This window comes from Poecilia reticulata, linkage group LG5, assembly GCF_000633615.1.
Source record: "Poecilia reticulata strain Guanapo linkage group LG5, Guppy_female_1.0+MT, whole genome shotgun sequence".
Lineage (NCBI taxonomy): Eukaryota > Metazoa > Chordata > Actinopteri > Cyprinodontiformes > Poeciliidae > Poecilia > Poecilia reticulata.
In genome coordinates this window covers 1,394,461-1,409,361 of record NC_024335.1, presented here as the reverse complement: position 1 = coordinate 1,409,361, position 14,901 = coordinate 1,394,461, and the positions used below count along the sequence as shown (strand labels likewise).

At 44.4% G+C, this 14,901-nt stretch overlaps 1 protein-coding gene across 5 annotated transcripts in view; it reads left to right on the top strand.

The window, feature by feature from the left end:
• The window catches only part of LOC103464285 (plasma membrane calcium-transporting ATPase 1-like), a 63,151-nt gene that overhangs the window by 34,099 nt on the left and 14,151 nt on the right, over positions 1–14,901 (top strand). For 3 of the 5 annotated variants that reach the window (XM_017304712.1, XM_017304710.1, XM_008408277.2), the window contains 11 exons: positions 209–406; positions 703–960; positions 1,264–1,389; positions 1,479–1,604; positions 5,155–5,190; positions 9,485–9,658; positions 12,086–12,543; positions 12,614–12,855; positions 13,178–13,415; positions 14,465–14,644; positions 14,768–14,855. In XM_017304712.1, coding sequence (XP_017160201.1) covers positions 209–406; positions 703–960; positions 1,264–1,389; positions 1,479–1,604; positions 5,155–5,190; positions 9,485–9,658; positions 12,086–12,543; positions 12,614–12,855; positions 13,178–13,415; positions 14,465–14,644; positions 14,768–14,855 — 2,124 coding nt within the window. The remainder of the gene's footprint in view (positions 1–208; positions 407–702; positions 961–1,263; positions 1,390–1,478; positions 1,605–5,154; positions 5,191–9,484; positions 9,659–12,085; positions 12,544–12,613; positions 12,856–13,177; positions 13,416–14,464; positions 14,645–14,767; positions 14,856–14,901) is intronic. The other 2 variants (XM_017304713.1, XM_017304711.1) reach the window with 1 other exon arrangement.

Genomic DNA, 14,901 nt, shown 5'->3' with positions numbered 1-14,901 from the left:
GCTAGAGATCCGTCTCCGTCCTGCGTCCCGCTAGAGATCCGTCTCCGTCCTGCGTCCCGCTAGAGATCCGTCTCCGTCCCGCTAGAGATCCGTCTCCGTCCCGCTAGAGCCCCACCTCCGAGCCAACTTGCGGAGAATCCATCCTGATTAGACTGCAGCAGTTGTCCAGAATCATCAGAACTAATGTCTGCGCTGTTTGTTTCTGCAGGTCTGTCTGGAAACCCGGCCGATCTAGAAAAGCGCCACACTGCATTCGGGAAGAACTTCATCCCTCCCAAGAAGTCCAAGACGTTCCTGCAGCTGGTGTGGGAGGCGCTGCAGGACGTCACACTGATCATCCTGGAGATTGCCGCCATCATCTCCCTGGGCCTGTCCTTCTACCATCCACCAGGGGGCAATGCTGAAGGTCTGACTACACTCTGATCAAATTCTGCTTGATTATATTAGTGGTATCATTAACTAGATTGTTATTAAAGTTATTACTGTGACTGATTTTAACTTATAAGGTTAACAGTTGACGTCACTCTGCATCAGCAGCCACTGTACTGTGGATGTTGCCTTCAGAAAGCAAGCAAAGATATTAGCTATTTCTAATCAGAATGAACAAAAATAAGCTCTTAGAACCTGTTGTTACCAAGATAAAGGAGAACCTGGAGGTTGTCTCCATGGAAACAAGTTCATTGGTTGTTCGTTGGTTGTCAGCGTGTGGCCAGGCTGGGGGCGGCGTGGAGGACGAGGGAGAGGCGCAGGCCGGCTGGATTGAGGGCGCCGCCATCTTGTTCTCTGTCATTATCGTGGTTCTGGTCACGGCCTTCAACGATTGGTCCAAGGAGAAGCAGTTCCGCGGCCTCCAGAGCCGCATCGAGCAGGAGCAGAAGTTCACCGTCATCCGCAAGGGCCAGGTGATCCAGATCCCCGTGGCCGAGATCGTGGTGGGAGACATCGCTCAGATCAAGTACGGTGAGTGGCTCATAATGATTATTCTCAATAAATGATTTATTTTTATTTGAGTTGGTTTTATTTAGTCTTTAATAGGGATAAATGCAAGAAACATAGATGTCTTCATCACATTGTTTATTAGCTGTGGCTAATTCACCAAACCTCTCCCTACATACCAGTTGATTAAAATGAAAAACTAAATATAACACAATGATCAAAGACATGTAAAGCAACTTTCTCAACTCTTTCAAAGTTACTGAATCAAAATTATTACAATAAGTTTTCTTGGCAAGCTGCAGCCCTGACCTCTGACCCCTCCTGCAGGAGACCTGCTTCCCGCCGACGGCATCCTCATCCAAGGCAACGACCTGAAGCTGGATGAGAGCTCTCTGACCGGAGAGTCGGATCAGGTCCGGAAGTCCCTGGACAAAGACCCCATGCTGCTGTCCGGTGAGTGGTTCTGGTCCGCTTTCATCTGCTGATCAGTAGAAAGCAGGATCACGGCCAGAATAACGACCCGGTTCTGAACCGGTCCGCAGGGACTCATGTGATGGAAGGCTCGGGCAGGATGGTGGTGTCGGCCGTCGGCCTCAACTCTCAGACCGGCATCATCTTCACCCTGCTGGGCTCCGGTGAGCACGACGACGAGAAGAAAGTCAAAAAAGGTGAGACTCAGACAGGAAGCACAAGAGGTGTGATGTGGAAGGTCATAGGTCGGCTGGAGGTCTGGATTCTCGATCCGACAGGTTCTGAGCGGTTCCACTGAGCTTGTGTTGGTGGGAGGGGTTCCTGCTGTCCTTCAGGAGAGACGTTGAGGGGTCCAACTGTCGTCTCCAAGCATCAGCGAATAAATGAGATCAGAGAGATGTGGAGTCTGGAGACAGAACTTTTACAGAACCTTTCAGTCAAACAAACTGGACGTTAGTTTCAGCCATCAGCTCTCAGCAGCTGGGATGAAACTGTTGATGAGCCAGACTGGATTTATGCAGGCCTCACTTGTCTCCACATATTCAGTTCCATGTTTTCATCAGAACGGCTGAGCTGTAGAAGTTCAGCCAGAAACGTTTATTCTGTTTAAACCATGTTTCCCTTCGTGCTTTAAAAAGTCAGTCTCAGCTCATGCTTGACACATGGCGGAAGCACAGGAGGTTCAGGCTGCTTAATACCTGATAGACTTGATTCGACTGGGGGCCGAAACTGCAACAAGAAAACCTCTGAAGAAGACATTTCATAAAGAACTTCCTTCTTTATGAAATGTAAACAAGAATGGATTAATGTCAGATTTTAGCGTTTGGAGGATTTCTCTGTTTTCTTTGATTAAAGACCATGAGCCATTTCTCCTGCTGGCCTATCATCTTTGTTTTCGTTGTATTTACCCAGAATGCATTGAGCTGTAGTCTACTTCTTGCTTTTGGAGTGGTCTCCAGTCCACCTTATTCAAGCTGCACCAGAGTTCATTTCAACAAACCGAGACCAAGGTTTGTAGGCGGATCAGAGTTCACTTCTTTGGTCAACATCAGAGTTGGATTGTGCGCTCACACTGACCCAAACCAACTGGACTTTCTAGTAAAATGGACAGGAGTTGGATTAAAGCTGACTGAACAGGGATGGTGTGAATGCTGCAGCCTTAGCTGCAGTCAGATACTCTCCTTCATTTAGTTCAGACGCAGATGAAAAACGTCTCCTAGTTGAGGTTTGTAGACATCAGAGCTGCTGATCGACTTTATCACAACAAACTGTTGATCCCCCGATGAGCTGGGGCATCAACAGTCTTTCTCCCTCAGTTTCATGTTTTTCCTTCTTTTAAGGTCATCACTGATGCTGGGTTTCTCCAGAGATGGTCTGTGTATTGAGAGGTGGCTCTTCGTCCTCACTTCCTGTTTTATCCAGTTAGGGTCGGCAGTCCTTCAGTCAGTGTCCTGCTGCTTTAGAAAGCATCCCTGGTCTTGAAGAAGAATTCAGTCAGGTTCTCCTAAAGACCTGTTCAAAGAGAATCTCAAATCATTTCTCTACTTTGAAAAACATAAAGGGCCTCTCTGTGGCTGTTCATGCTGAGTTTCTGGGTTTACTGTCCAGAGGAGACGTGGATATTTGCTTTGTTCCGGACAGCCTCCTCTGCTCCACGTCATGGTCTCATTTATTCCTGCTGCTTTCTGGAGACTGAACCGAGCTGCTGCTCAGTCAGTTTAAAGAGTCCCAGATTGGTCTCCAACCGGGCCGGCTCCGATCCGCTCGTGATCACGCTGAATCCCCTTTCCTCACCTCCTCAGTTTGTCCCTTCTGGTCGTTTCTTTTACCAGCTGAGGTTTGAGTTTGTCAGGCCGAACGGACGCTCAGCAGAGAGAGAACTGCATTCTGGTTCCGGTCTGAGTCTGATCCAGACCGGGCTGCCGATCCTGACGACAACAAGCACAAAGCAGACCTCATAGACCCGTTGAAGAGCCCACCCTCCCAGGAGGCAGGAGACCCCCAGCCTCCTGCTGGAGGTCAAAAAACTGTTCACTGTCAATGACTAGCTTGATTTTTAGCTTCAAGGTGTCAACATAACGCGCTAAATCCTAAATGTATTTGTGATATATAAAAGAAAAGGGGACGCAGTGCTTTGCTACTAATCGTCAGCACTATGACAACTAGATAACAAGGTCAGGAAAAAGTTTCATCTAGATAAAAAATAGTAAGAGAGAGGGAAGTAGGTCAGTTATGCTAGCTTGACTTTGACATCCTTAACATGCAGATAGACTGCAGAACTCTGTTTCAGTTCAGTTAAAAATAAGGCAACCCAGACACCGAGTCTGGCAGATCATCAGTACAGCAGATGTTTGAATTAGCTATTCAACCACCACTGTGTTAGCTTAGCTAATAGCAGTGGTAGCTAATCAACCACCGCTAATGTTCATACAAACACTTATTAATAATCACAAAATAAACATCAAGCCTGGAAACATTAAACAGTAAAGGACTGAATGTTCTGTTCTTTGTGTGGGAAATGTTTGCGTGTATTTTAGTGTTGAATCTTGATACACTAGTGGAGTTGTTGTCAGTCTGTTGCTGTGGCAACGGATGTGTGGGAGAGAACAGAGGGCGAGAAAAAAAGGAGAATATGAGTGGTTTTGAGTTCAAGAATTTTTCTGAGTTATTTTCCCTTTTCTGCACTGAATTAATAATATCTAAGTCTCCAGGTTTATTGTAAATTGTTCTACCGCGGCAGCGCCTCTATGATGGCAAATTAATGAGTCGCCTTTTTGCTCTGCAGCGTTGTGCGCATACAAACAATAACGTGCATCGTCTAGCTGCACCAGTCACAGGTTCATTCATGTCGGGTCACATCCTCTCATTTCTTAGAAACACCCTGAGACTGAACCTCCCTTCACAATAAAAACACCAGCGATCTCACTCTGGCTCTTCTGATCAGCCTTTTTTCTGCTCATTTCTCACATTAGTTCAGGGCTCTGAAACCTGACGCACAAAAGACTCTTTGGACCTTTCCCATTAGCTCTTAACTTTGGCTAACAATACATAAACCACAGATTCTTTAAAATATAGTAGCCAATGCAGGTCTTGGTGGTTTATCTGTTTTTTCATGGAATAATTGCAGTAAAATCCCACTGCAGAATGATTCTTCTGAATCATTCTACTGAATATTAAGCTAGTTTTAATATTAGAACTATTAAAACTAGTTCTAATATTTATTAGAACTAGTTCTGTTGTCATAAGGTTGGAAACTGCATGTTTAGCATATTTTTTCTAAAATATAAATTAGAAAATATTAATTTTCTTTATCTTTATACCTAAAAATAGTTTTAAAATTCTCCTAATTATAAAATGACAACAAATTCCACGTGGTGAATTTGTTTTTCAAAAATTGATGTAACATTTGCGGCTGTAAAATAGTTTTATTTAGCAGAACTAAGGATAAAAATGGCCGTCAGGTTGCAGAAACCTGGCGAAACAGAACAGAGAGTTCTGATATCAAGTAGCTCTGACCTGGAACCAGAACCAACTCCAATGCCAGTTGTTTACTGCTGGATGTCGGCGTCTCTCTCCTCTGATGCGTCCATTTCCGCCCACAGCACACACGCACGCACGCACACACACACATACACACACACACACCTGTGGGTTTGATCAGTTTGAATTTTGTTCTCCCTCAGCTTGATTTGATCTTTCCTTTGAGCCATCTTATCAGCACTCCGCCCTCTCTCTCTGTCCGAACAGGTAAAAAACAAGGACCCCCCGAAAATCGCAACAAAGGTAACCCCTCCATCCATCCACCTCTCTCCCTCCTCTCCCCCCTCCATTCATCCACCTGTCCCCCCACACTCCTCCTCATCCTCATCCTCACTGCTCCTCCCTCCCAGCAGCAGCAGGACGGGAGTCTCCAACCCATTTGTCTCTCTGCTGTCTAGAGGGGACGATCTCTCGCTTCGCTTTACCTGTCCAAGGGTGCAACTCTCACCTGTAACGGCCACTGTTGCTGTGGTAACCACCACAGCGGTGGGAATGTACTAAAAGCTTGTTTCTAAAGGAGGCAGCAGGGAAACCTGTGCGATAGAGAATCAGTAATGTTTTCTGTAGTGGGCCGACGGTTCGGACCGGATCACCTGAGTTGGTGCGGATCAGAGCGATTTCTGTCATAAACAAAAATGATAAATGTTAATCAATCAGCCGCCACCAGCAGGTGGTACAGCATCTGCTCAGCATGGAGGGAAACCTCCTCCAGCTGCTCTCACTCATGTGATAAATGTCAAAACATAACATAAAGTCCTGATGAAACAAGAGCTTTAAGATTCATCTTCATCATCAGAATAATAATAATGATGGTAAAGTTGGTTATGACCGCTGACCCTCCGTGCAGCAGTGGGGCTAAAGAGCGGACCGGATCAGCATCAGGGACTGAAAGCTGCAGATGCAACTTTTATAAAAATATGTTTTTTATCTTTTTGTTAAAACTGTCTCCATGTCGATTTAGTTTATGAGTCAGATAATCTGGGAAAACATTGACCTCCTCCACTTCCTTCCTGAGCTACTTTTGACCAAAAACAGCCAGAAGGAAGAGCTTGGCGCTATCAATCAACCTCATGTACTCACTGCTAAATGTGCTAATGGTGGAGAAACAAATCACTGTTAGCGGAAATCTGCTTTTCCACCATCATTGGTGGCTATGCTGACTAGCATTAGCACTCACAACATGATCTGCTGATGGGGAAAAGCTGTATAGTAGCAGAGAGCAAAGGGAGGCGGGGGATGAAGGATGAGCAGCGCCCCACAAGATTGTGATTGACAGACTGGTTGTTCCTAGTTAGCACCGGAAGAAGGCAGAGGAGCTTGACTTTATCTGTCTTACACCAACTGTCACAACATGGAAACCGTTTCAACAAATATGTAAAAAACAATATTGGTTACAAAAGTTACTGCAGTTTTAGTCAATGACAGGTTTCACCAGGAAACTGTTGGATACAAATAAAAGTAACCTCTTATCAGCCAATCGTTTTGATGTTGTTACTTTTACTGGTTTCATGTAAAATGGTCAGAGACATGGAGGAGCAGCTTCTGTGACCCTTCCTGTTAGGATGATGAGCCTTTAATGCTCAGGGTTGGTGTTTGGTTCCTGGATTAAGCTAAAATTAAATGAAAGGCAGAAAAAGAGGAATGTCTAACATATTTATTCCTGGGTAAATGTTGTGGCGCTGCTCCAGCAGTTTTCACCTAGCTTCATTAGCGTAGCTTCCTTCCTGGTTGACCTAACACCGGCCCAACGTTAGCTTGGGTAAAATCAGATCCCGTTGTTTTTTAGTTCGCCAGAGGCCACGCCTCCGGCAGCAGTCAGTCAGTCCAGACCTGCTGGACGAAGCGAAGCGTAAAGCAAGAGGCTGGATTTTAGAAGAATAACTACAATCTTGCAGCTTTGCCTTAAAGTGACCCAACACATTAAAAACAAATGTTAAAACACGGCGCTAGTCCCGGTGTCCAGTTTCAGTGTTTGATCAGGTCCAACAAACCATTTATCAGTCTGATTCTACATTAAAACACGTTTTCAGTTCTGATTTACAGGAACCAGCAGGTTCTGAACATCTCAGGCCTTCAGGCAGAGAAACTAAACGCTGCCTCACCCTGTTTGGTTCTGGCTCCAGAGTGCAGAGTCAGCAGATCACTCTGCATGGTTCCTACAGACCAGGAACTCAAAGTGTTTCAGCTCCAAGCCATTTAGCAGCAGCAGAACCAGTAACAGTGGCGTCTAGTGGACCTGAGACTGGTTCCACAGAGCTGCATGTCGTCGACATGGAAACGTTTGGCTCTCTATCGTCTGAACCACTTTAGATCAAACAAAACGATAAAAACTAATTCTGAAACGATAAATTGATCAGGTCTGGGTTGAGGCTCCGTGCTCCTATTCCTGTCTGACAGCATGCGGTGATGATGTCATCGGGTCGTTGTCCAGAACGCGCCAACTGTCCTCCATCTTCCATGCGATCCAACACATGTCCGGCTTCCTCTGCGGCGCCGCCCTGCTGCCGGCCTCCTGCCGTCGCAGCATCTGCTGCAGACATGCCGCAGGAACTCACGCATCATCAGCTCTGATCTCACCGTCATCCTGGCAACGGGTTCTGAGGAGTTCTGGGTTCACTGATCCCAGCAGCACGGGAACAGCTCCGGTCCGGTCTGACCTGGTTCCTCGTTCTCGTTCTGGTCTGAAGTGGACCTGTCTGTGGGAGTTGCACCCTTCCAGTGTTGCTGGACCTCTGTAGCATTGGTTCTGCTCTCATCCCCACTTCCAGGTGGGCGTGTCCTCACTCATTCACTCTTCCTCTTTCCCCTTCTCTTCTTCCTCCTCCTCTTCCTCCTCCTTGCTGTTCTGCATCGCTGTCGTTCCTCCATTTTGTTCGGGGTGATCCTTTGAGTTCATCTGGTTTGTGGAGTCGCTTCCCCCCCGTCAGACACGCCTCCTCCTCTGACCGCCGTGCGTTTTCCCATGGTGCCTTGCTGCGCCTGTTCCTGGTTCTGTCGTGGGTCCGTCCTGTTAGTCCAGTGTTGTGGCTTGTTGTCAGAGTGGACCATGTGCATAAAGCTCCACGGCTTCCTGGTTTGACACACGACTCATTCCCACATCTGGAATGTTACATGTGCTGTGATGATGATGATGATGATGATGATGTCTGTGGGATTAATTATCAGAAGCTCCTGCTGCAGGTTGGGATTCTCCTCTGATGTCCAACCAGGCAGGTCTTCATTAACGGTTTCATCTGTTTTTGTTTTCATTGTTTTGATTTTTTTTATTCCTCATGAAACACAAGAACTGATCAGATATGAACCAATAATCGTCTTTACTCTGATAAAACCTTAAAATGTCCCACCTTTCCTGAAGGTGTCAGCGTCAGCCAGGTCAGAGCAGTGCTTCAGCAGGAGGTCAGAGGTCAGCTGTGACCCAGAGAGGTTTGGTAAACAAACCCCCAGGTGACCCGGAAAGTTTTCACACCTCTGAACTTGATGCTTTTTCTGTGACAGACCAACACAAAGTTCAGTGTGGATGTGTTTTGATCAGCAGAAATCTGAAAAGTGTGGTGTGCCTGTGTTTTGACTTCAGATTGGGGCTTTATCGTATTGTTTATCATTTATCATGATACATTTTTACTATAATAAGAAATTAGACTTGTTATTGTCAGAATAAATTATTATTGATATTGAAAATCCCCCAAAACTGTCGGAATTGTTAATGTTACTCATTTCTGCAGTGCTTGTTCAATGAGAGTATCAATAAATATCAATACATTTGACACATGACTGGTGTCCTAAAAATATGCATTTCAACAGCAGTGTTTGTGTGTTTTTGTGTATCTGAAGGTCATAGCTGTACGGTTCTCTGAAAAAAAGTAGCAAATATTTCTTATTGTTACTTTCCTTATCAAAATAATACAACAAAATATCATGATAAAGCTTCCAGTCTACATCGCTCACCTCTGCACATCCAAAGCCTTGGATCTTAGTTTCAGTTTTGAAGTTTATCAGAAAGAAGGGGGCTGAATGCACTCCGCACTTTTCAAATTTGTATTATACTTCCACTTCACTGCTTTTTGTTAATCTGTCACATAAAATCCCACTGAACCTCCCGATTCAAAGAAACCAAAAGTGAGAAAGTTTGGTGTTGTGAAAGCATTTGCAACACAGAGCTGTTGTGTGGAGACGGTTGCCCACGGCGACCCGGTTACAGATGATCGCGTCCAGCTGCAGAGGGGCTCCCGGCTGATGCAGCAGGATGCAAATCTGAAGTTTGTTTATGGAAATGCAGCCTGTTGCAGCGCGGCCGCGGTCAGAGCCGCTGCAGGACGTGTGGATGGGTCTCCGTCGTGTTCCTCCAGCCCGGACTGAACGTTCTCTTCTCTCCTCTGCTCCCTCCTCTCCTTTCCTCCTTTCTCTTTCATTTCAACTCATCAATTTATTTTCCTGCTTTCCTTCATGGAATTAAACCTACTTTTGTTTTCATCTCATCTTCTCCGCATCCGTCATTCACCGTGTTTTCCCCTGAAATCCCTCCCCGCCCCCCGACCAGCCAAGACCCAAGACGGCATCGCGCTGGAGATCCAGCCGCTGAAGAGCGAGGAGGCCACCGAGTCGGAGGAGAAGGAGGAGGTGAAGCAGGTCAAGAAGGTCAACGTGACCAAGAAGGAGAAGTCTGTTCTGCAGGGCAAGCTGACCCGGCTGGCGGTCCAGATCGGCAAGGCTGGTGAGGAGTGCACACACACACGCACGCACCCACAACACACACACACTGGGCATTTATCACAATAAATTTATTATCATAATAAGATTTGGATTCATTACTGTCACAATAGAAAAATGACACTTAAAAAATCAAAACCTCCTAAAACTGTTTTGTCATTTTACACTGCAAAAACAGAGACTATGACTATTTTTAGTCTCATTTCTAGTGCAAATATATTAGTACACTTGAAATGAGTCAAAACTAATTTACAAATATCTTTCAGGAAGACATAGGAGTTTGTGTTTAGTGAATAATTCCTTAATGTTGGTAAATAAGTAACAGTTCCATTGGCATATACATTTACTCATAACAAGATAATTTCCCCGCGTTATAAGTGAAATAATCTGCCAAAGGAACTAGTTCTTTTTCACCAATAGTAAGGAATTATTTACTTTTATATTTTATATATATACCTTTTATATCTTTATGATAAGCTCCCTTTAAATTAGTTTTGTCTTAATTCAAGTTTACCTAGAAATTTGCTCAAGAACTACTTGGTAATATAGCGTGTTTTTGCAGTGTACTATTTTTCTCCACTGTTTCTTCAATATAGGTGTTTTAATAAATTTGAAAATATGACTAAATGCCCTTTAGCAATAGAAGTCACACTTCTTTATGTGAGTAGTGTCCTAAAGAAATCATTACAAGTGGGAATGTTTCTCAAGAGCATTATCTGTGTTTGTGGGGTTATTATAGCAGCCACGAATGTGGGACTGTTCCTTTAACGGCTCAGCGGAGAAGCTGATTGGTTGCTGAGCTTGGGGGTCAAAATGCACTTAGTTTTATTAGATGGATTCTCTATTGGGAACAGGATTCATCCTGAAATTGAAGGTGTTTTCTGTCTCGTTTCAATTGACCCTAATGCACCGTTACATGACTGAAACATTTGGGTCGCAGGACGATGGACGAGTCGCCAGGATGCTTCAGAATCAGAAACATAGAATTTAATGTTCAGTTTTATCTTCAGTTCTGAACATACAGGGCAAATCTGGACTAAAATCATTTCTGTTCCTGTTGTCGCCCCAACAGGAACATGAGCTGCAGAAGATCAAACTGTCTGAACTCATGTAGTGTTGATCAGATTCACAAAGCTTTATCAATCAGTTCATTCAGTTCAGAAATTCATGCAAAAAGAAGTAGTTCTTACTTCTGCCTCAACCTGATCTGATAAGTTTTACTATAACTTATAACACCACATCGATCACTATAACTGATCACTATAACTGATCACTATAACTGTTATAGTGATCGATGAGGTGAGTAACAAAGCTGAGATATTTCACTTGCTGAGCCTGATGCTAGGGGGCGCCAGAGCGATCCACCAGCTGTGTCTATATTAAAAAATATTAAAAGTTGACAGGAAATGTAAAAGTATGACGCAATAATTATGTTATTGGAAGACACTCTTGACAATACTTGGACACCAACTTAAAAAGGCAGACACACTGAAATACATTTAAAATAAATATAGATTTTTGGTATTTCAGTTAAATCCTAACCAGCCAGTGGATCTCTGGTCACATTTAAAAGTAAATAAATTAAAAGAGATATCTGAAATTAACATTATGATTCAACATATATGTATGTTTAAGTAAATATTCTTTGGGTAAAAAGAAAGCCTGGCGGGGGGGGAAAGAAAGCCTGCAGCCCGCCAGGCTTATAAAACACTGGAGGAAACTCTGATTTTAGTTCTTTAAAACGGTTGTGTTCAATTTGTCTGCTGGTTGTTTTTCTTCTTTTCTTTTAAATATGGGTTTTTGATGAGAGCTTTAATAAAGGTGGAATATTGCAAATATTTCTCAAGTAGCACAGCAAAATCTTTAAATTCTTTAAATTAAAGAATTTAAAGAATTAAATTCTTTAATTTAATTCTTTAATTAAATTAAAGAATTAATTATTCTTTAATTTAATTCTTTAATTAAATTAAAGAATTAATTATTCTTTAATTTAATTCTTTAATTAAATTAAAGAATTAATTATTCTTTAATTTAATTCTTTAATTAAATTAAAGAATTAATTACTCTTTAATTTAATTAAAGAACAATTTAATTATTCTTTAATTATTTAAAGAATAATTTTAATTTTAATTATTTAAAAAATAATTTTTTAATTATTCTTTAAATAATTAAACAATTATTTAAAGAATTCTTTAAAGAATTTTTTAAGAATTCTTTAAATTCCTTAAAAATTTAAAGAATTGTGAAATCTTGGAGGGACTGATTAATGTAAACAAATAAATATGATGGATCAGAAAACTTGAGAATCCACTTATCATCGATTACGTCTTAATTAATTCCTCTTAAAAACCTGATAAAGATGTGAATGTTCAGAAGAACCTGGGATGGTACCGGCACTGATAACATGTTCTGGTTCTGTTTCCTCCCCCAGGTCTGTTCATGTCCGCCCTCACCGTCATCATCCTCATCCTCTACTTCGTCATCCACACGTTCGCCATCCAGGGCCGCACCTGGATGGCCGAGTGCACGCCCATCTACATCCAGTACTTTGTCAAGTTCTTCATCATCGGCGTGACGGTTCTGGTGGTGGCGGTTCCCGAGGGGCTGCCGCTCGCCGTCACCATCTCTCTGGCCTATTCTGTCAAGAAGATGATGAAGGACAACAACCTGGTGCGCCACCTGGACGCCTGCGAGACAATGGGCAACGCCACGGCCATCTGCTCAGACAAGACTGGCACGCTGACCATGAACCGCATGACCGTGGTGCAGGCGTTCGTCGGAGACACGCACTACAGGACAGTCCCGGAACCCGATGCCATCAACCCGGGAACGCTGGACACGCTGGTCAACAGCATCTCCGTCAACTCCGCCTACACCACCAAGATCCTGGTGAGGCGCCATCTCTAGAACGGCAACCAGACGCGGAGCAGAGCAGGTGTTTGACGTTTTATTGTTTCAGCCTCCAGAGAAGGAAGGCGGCCTCCCGCGCCACGTCGGCAACAAGACGGAGTGCGCCCTGCTGGGCCTGGTTCTGGAACTGAAGAGGGACTACCAGCCAATCAGAGACGAGATCCCAGAGGAAAAGATGTACAAGGTTTACACGTTCAACTCCTCCCGCAAGTCCATGAGCACGGTGCTGCAGAACGCTGATGGAGGCTTCCGGATGTACAGCAAAGGAGCGTCGGAGATCGTCCTGAGGAAGTAAGCATGTAACAAATTCCCATCTAAATGGAAGATTGCAGAAGCAAACACTCAGAAATAAAATGCTCGGTGGCTGGCAGGTGTAGAAACAAAATGCTCAGCAGCTTGACACCAGCAGAGAAACGAAACATAGGAGAGAAACTAAAAGTTTGACAGCAGCTGAGGGAAAAACAAAACTCTCAGCAGCGTTTGGACAGAGAAACGAAACGCTCAGCGGCGGCCGGCGGAGCGTTTCGTTTCTCTGTCCAGACAGACGAAACACTCGGCTCACCAGTTGGGTGGAGACATGCTGGCTGAACATTCTCTCTCTGCTCCTCGCCAGGTGCTCCCGGATTCTAGACGTCAAGGGTCAGCCCCGTGTATTCAAGACCAAAGACCGAGACGAGATGGTGACGAAGGTGATCGAGCCGATGGCGTGCGACGGACTGCGGACCATCTGCGTGGCGTACCGGGACTTCCCTGCCGAGGCCGGGGAACCCAACTGGGACAACGAGAACGACATCCTGAACGAGCTGACCTGCATCGCCGTGGTGGGCATCGAGGACCCCGTCAGACCCGAGGTACTCCCCTGGTTCGGTTCTCTTTTAAAGCAGCACAAGCTGCTTCTGAAGTAACGAGGCAGATTTTTCTGTCTAGCAAAAGTTATTTGCGCCCGGACATCTTTGTTCCGTTCTGGAGGCAGTTGAGACTGCAGCTATGTAGTTGCTAAAAACACTTTAATACACGGATAAATGGCAGGCTACTTTGCTAGCTTGCTACAGTTTACATCTGGAAATTTCTCACATGCGCACAATGCTGCAGGTAAAATCTGATTCTTTCATGTAGAACAGTCCTGTTAACTAAACGAAGCCTGAAGAGGAAGGAGTTATTAATTAGGTTCAGTTCACCACAGCAAAGGGAAAAGTAACGCAGAAATAACGGTGAAGAGCAACTCAACGCCTCTTGTCTTCTTTTTTCCTGATCTCTGCTTTGCTATGTTACACAGACCTGTTGCCATAGCAACTGACCAATAACAACGCCACTAACGTATCAGGATTCAACACCAGAAGCCATGCAAACATTTCCCACTCAAAGAACAGAACATTCAGTGGGTTCCAGTTTTATGTTTTCAGGCTGGTGATCGTCTGAACACAGCCGTGGCTGATTAGCTCATTTAAACATCTGCTCTACTGATGACCTGTTAGAGAGCTGGTGTGCGGGTCGCTTTTAACTGAAGCTAAATACGCAGAATTCTGGAGCTCGTTTACATGCTAGGGTTGTCAAAGTCAAGCTAGCGTAACTGACCTTCTTCTCTCGCCCTTTTTTTATTAAAATCTTTTCCTGACCTTTTTATTTAGTTGTCGCAGTGTTGACAATTCGTAGCAAAGCACTGTGTCCCTTTTACTTTTATATATCACAAATACATTTTAGATTAACGTGTTATGTTGACATCTTAACAGCTAAAACCAATGCTAGGCGTTGTCAGCAAGCAGTTTTCTGTCCTCCAGCATGGAGCTGGGACGTGTCGTCCCCCTGCAACGTGTCTATATTTGTATATATTTATGCATATTTCAGCATCAGGGTGGAGAAGCTTCACTTCCTCTAACAGCATGTTGCTCCAACCCTCCAGGTACCCGCAGCTATCGCTAAGTGCCAGCGGGCGGGAATCACTGTGCGCATGGTAACCGGGGACAACATCAACACGGCCCGCGCCATCGCCACCAAGTGTGGCATCCTGCTGCCAGGAGAGGAGTTCCTCTGTATGGAGGGCAAAGAGTTCAACACGCAGATCAGGAACGACAAGGGAGAGGTAAAAACACTCAGAGATCACTGAATGTCTGTTAAAACAAAACTTTATGTGTCCGTAATAAACTACAACATGCCATTAAATTACCATTATTACTGTTATTTATATCCATAATCTGGTTTTAAGGTTGAACAGGAGCGTCTGGACAAAGTCTGGCCCAAACTTCGGGTTTTGGCGCGTTCATCGCCGACGGATAAACACACCCTGGTTAAAGGTGAGCTGCTCCTCCTCTTCCTCCTCCTCCTCCTCCTCCTTCTCCT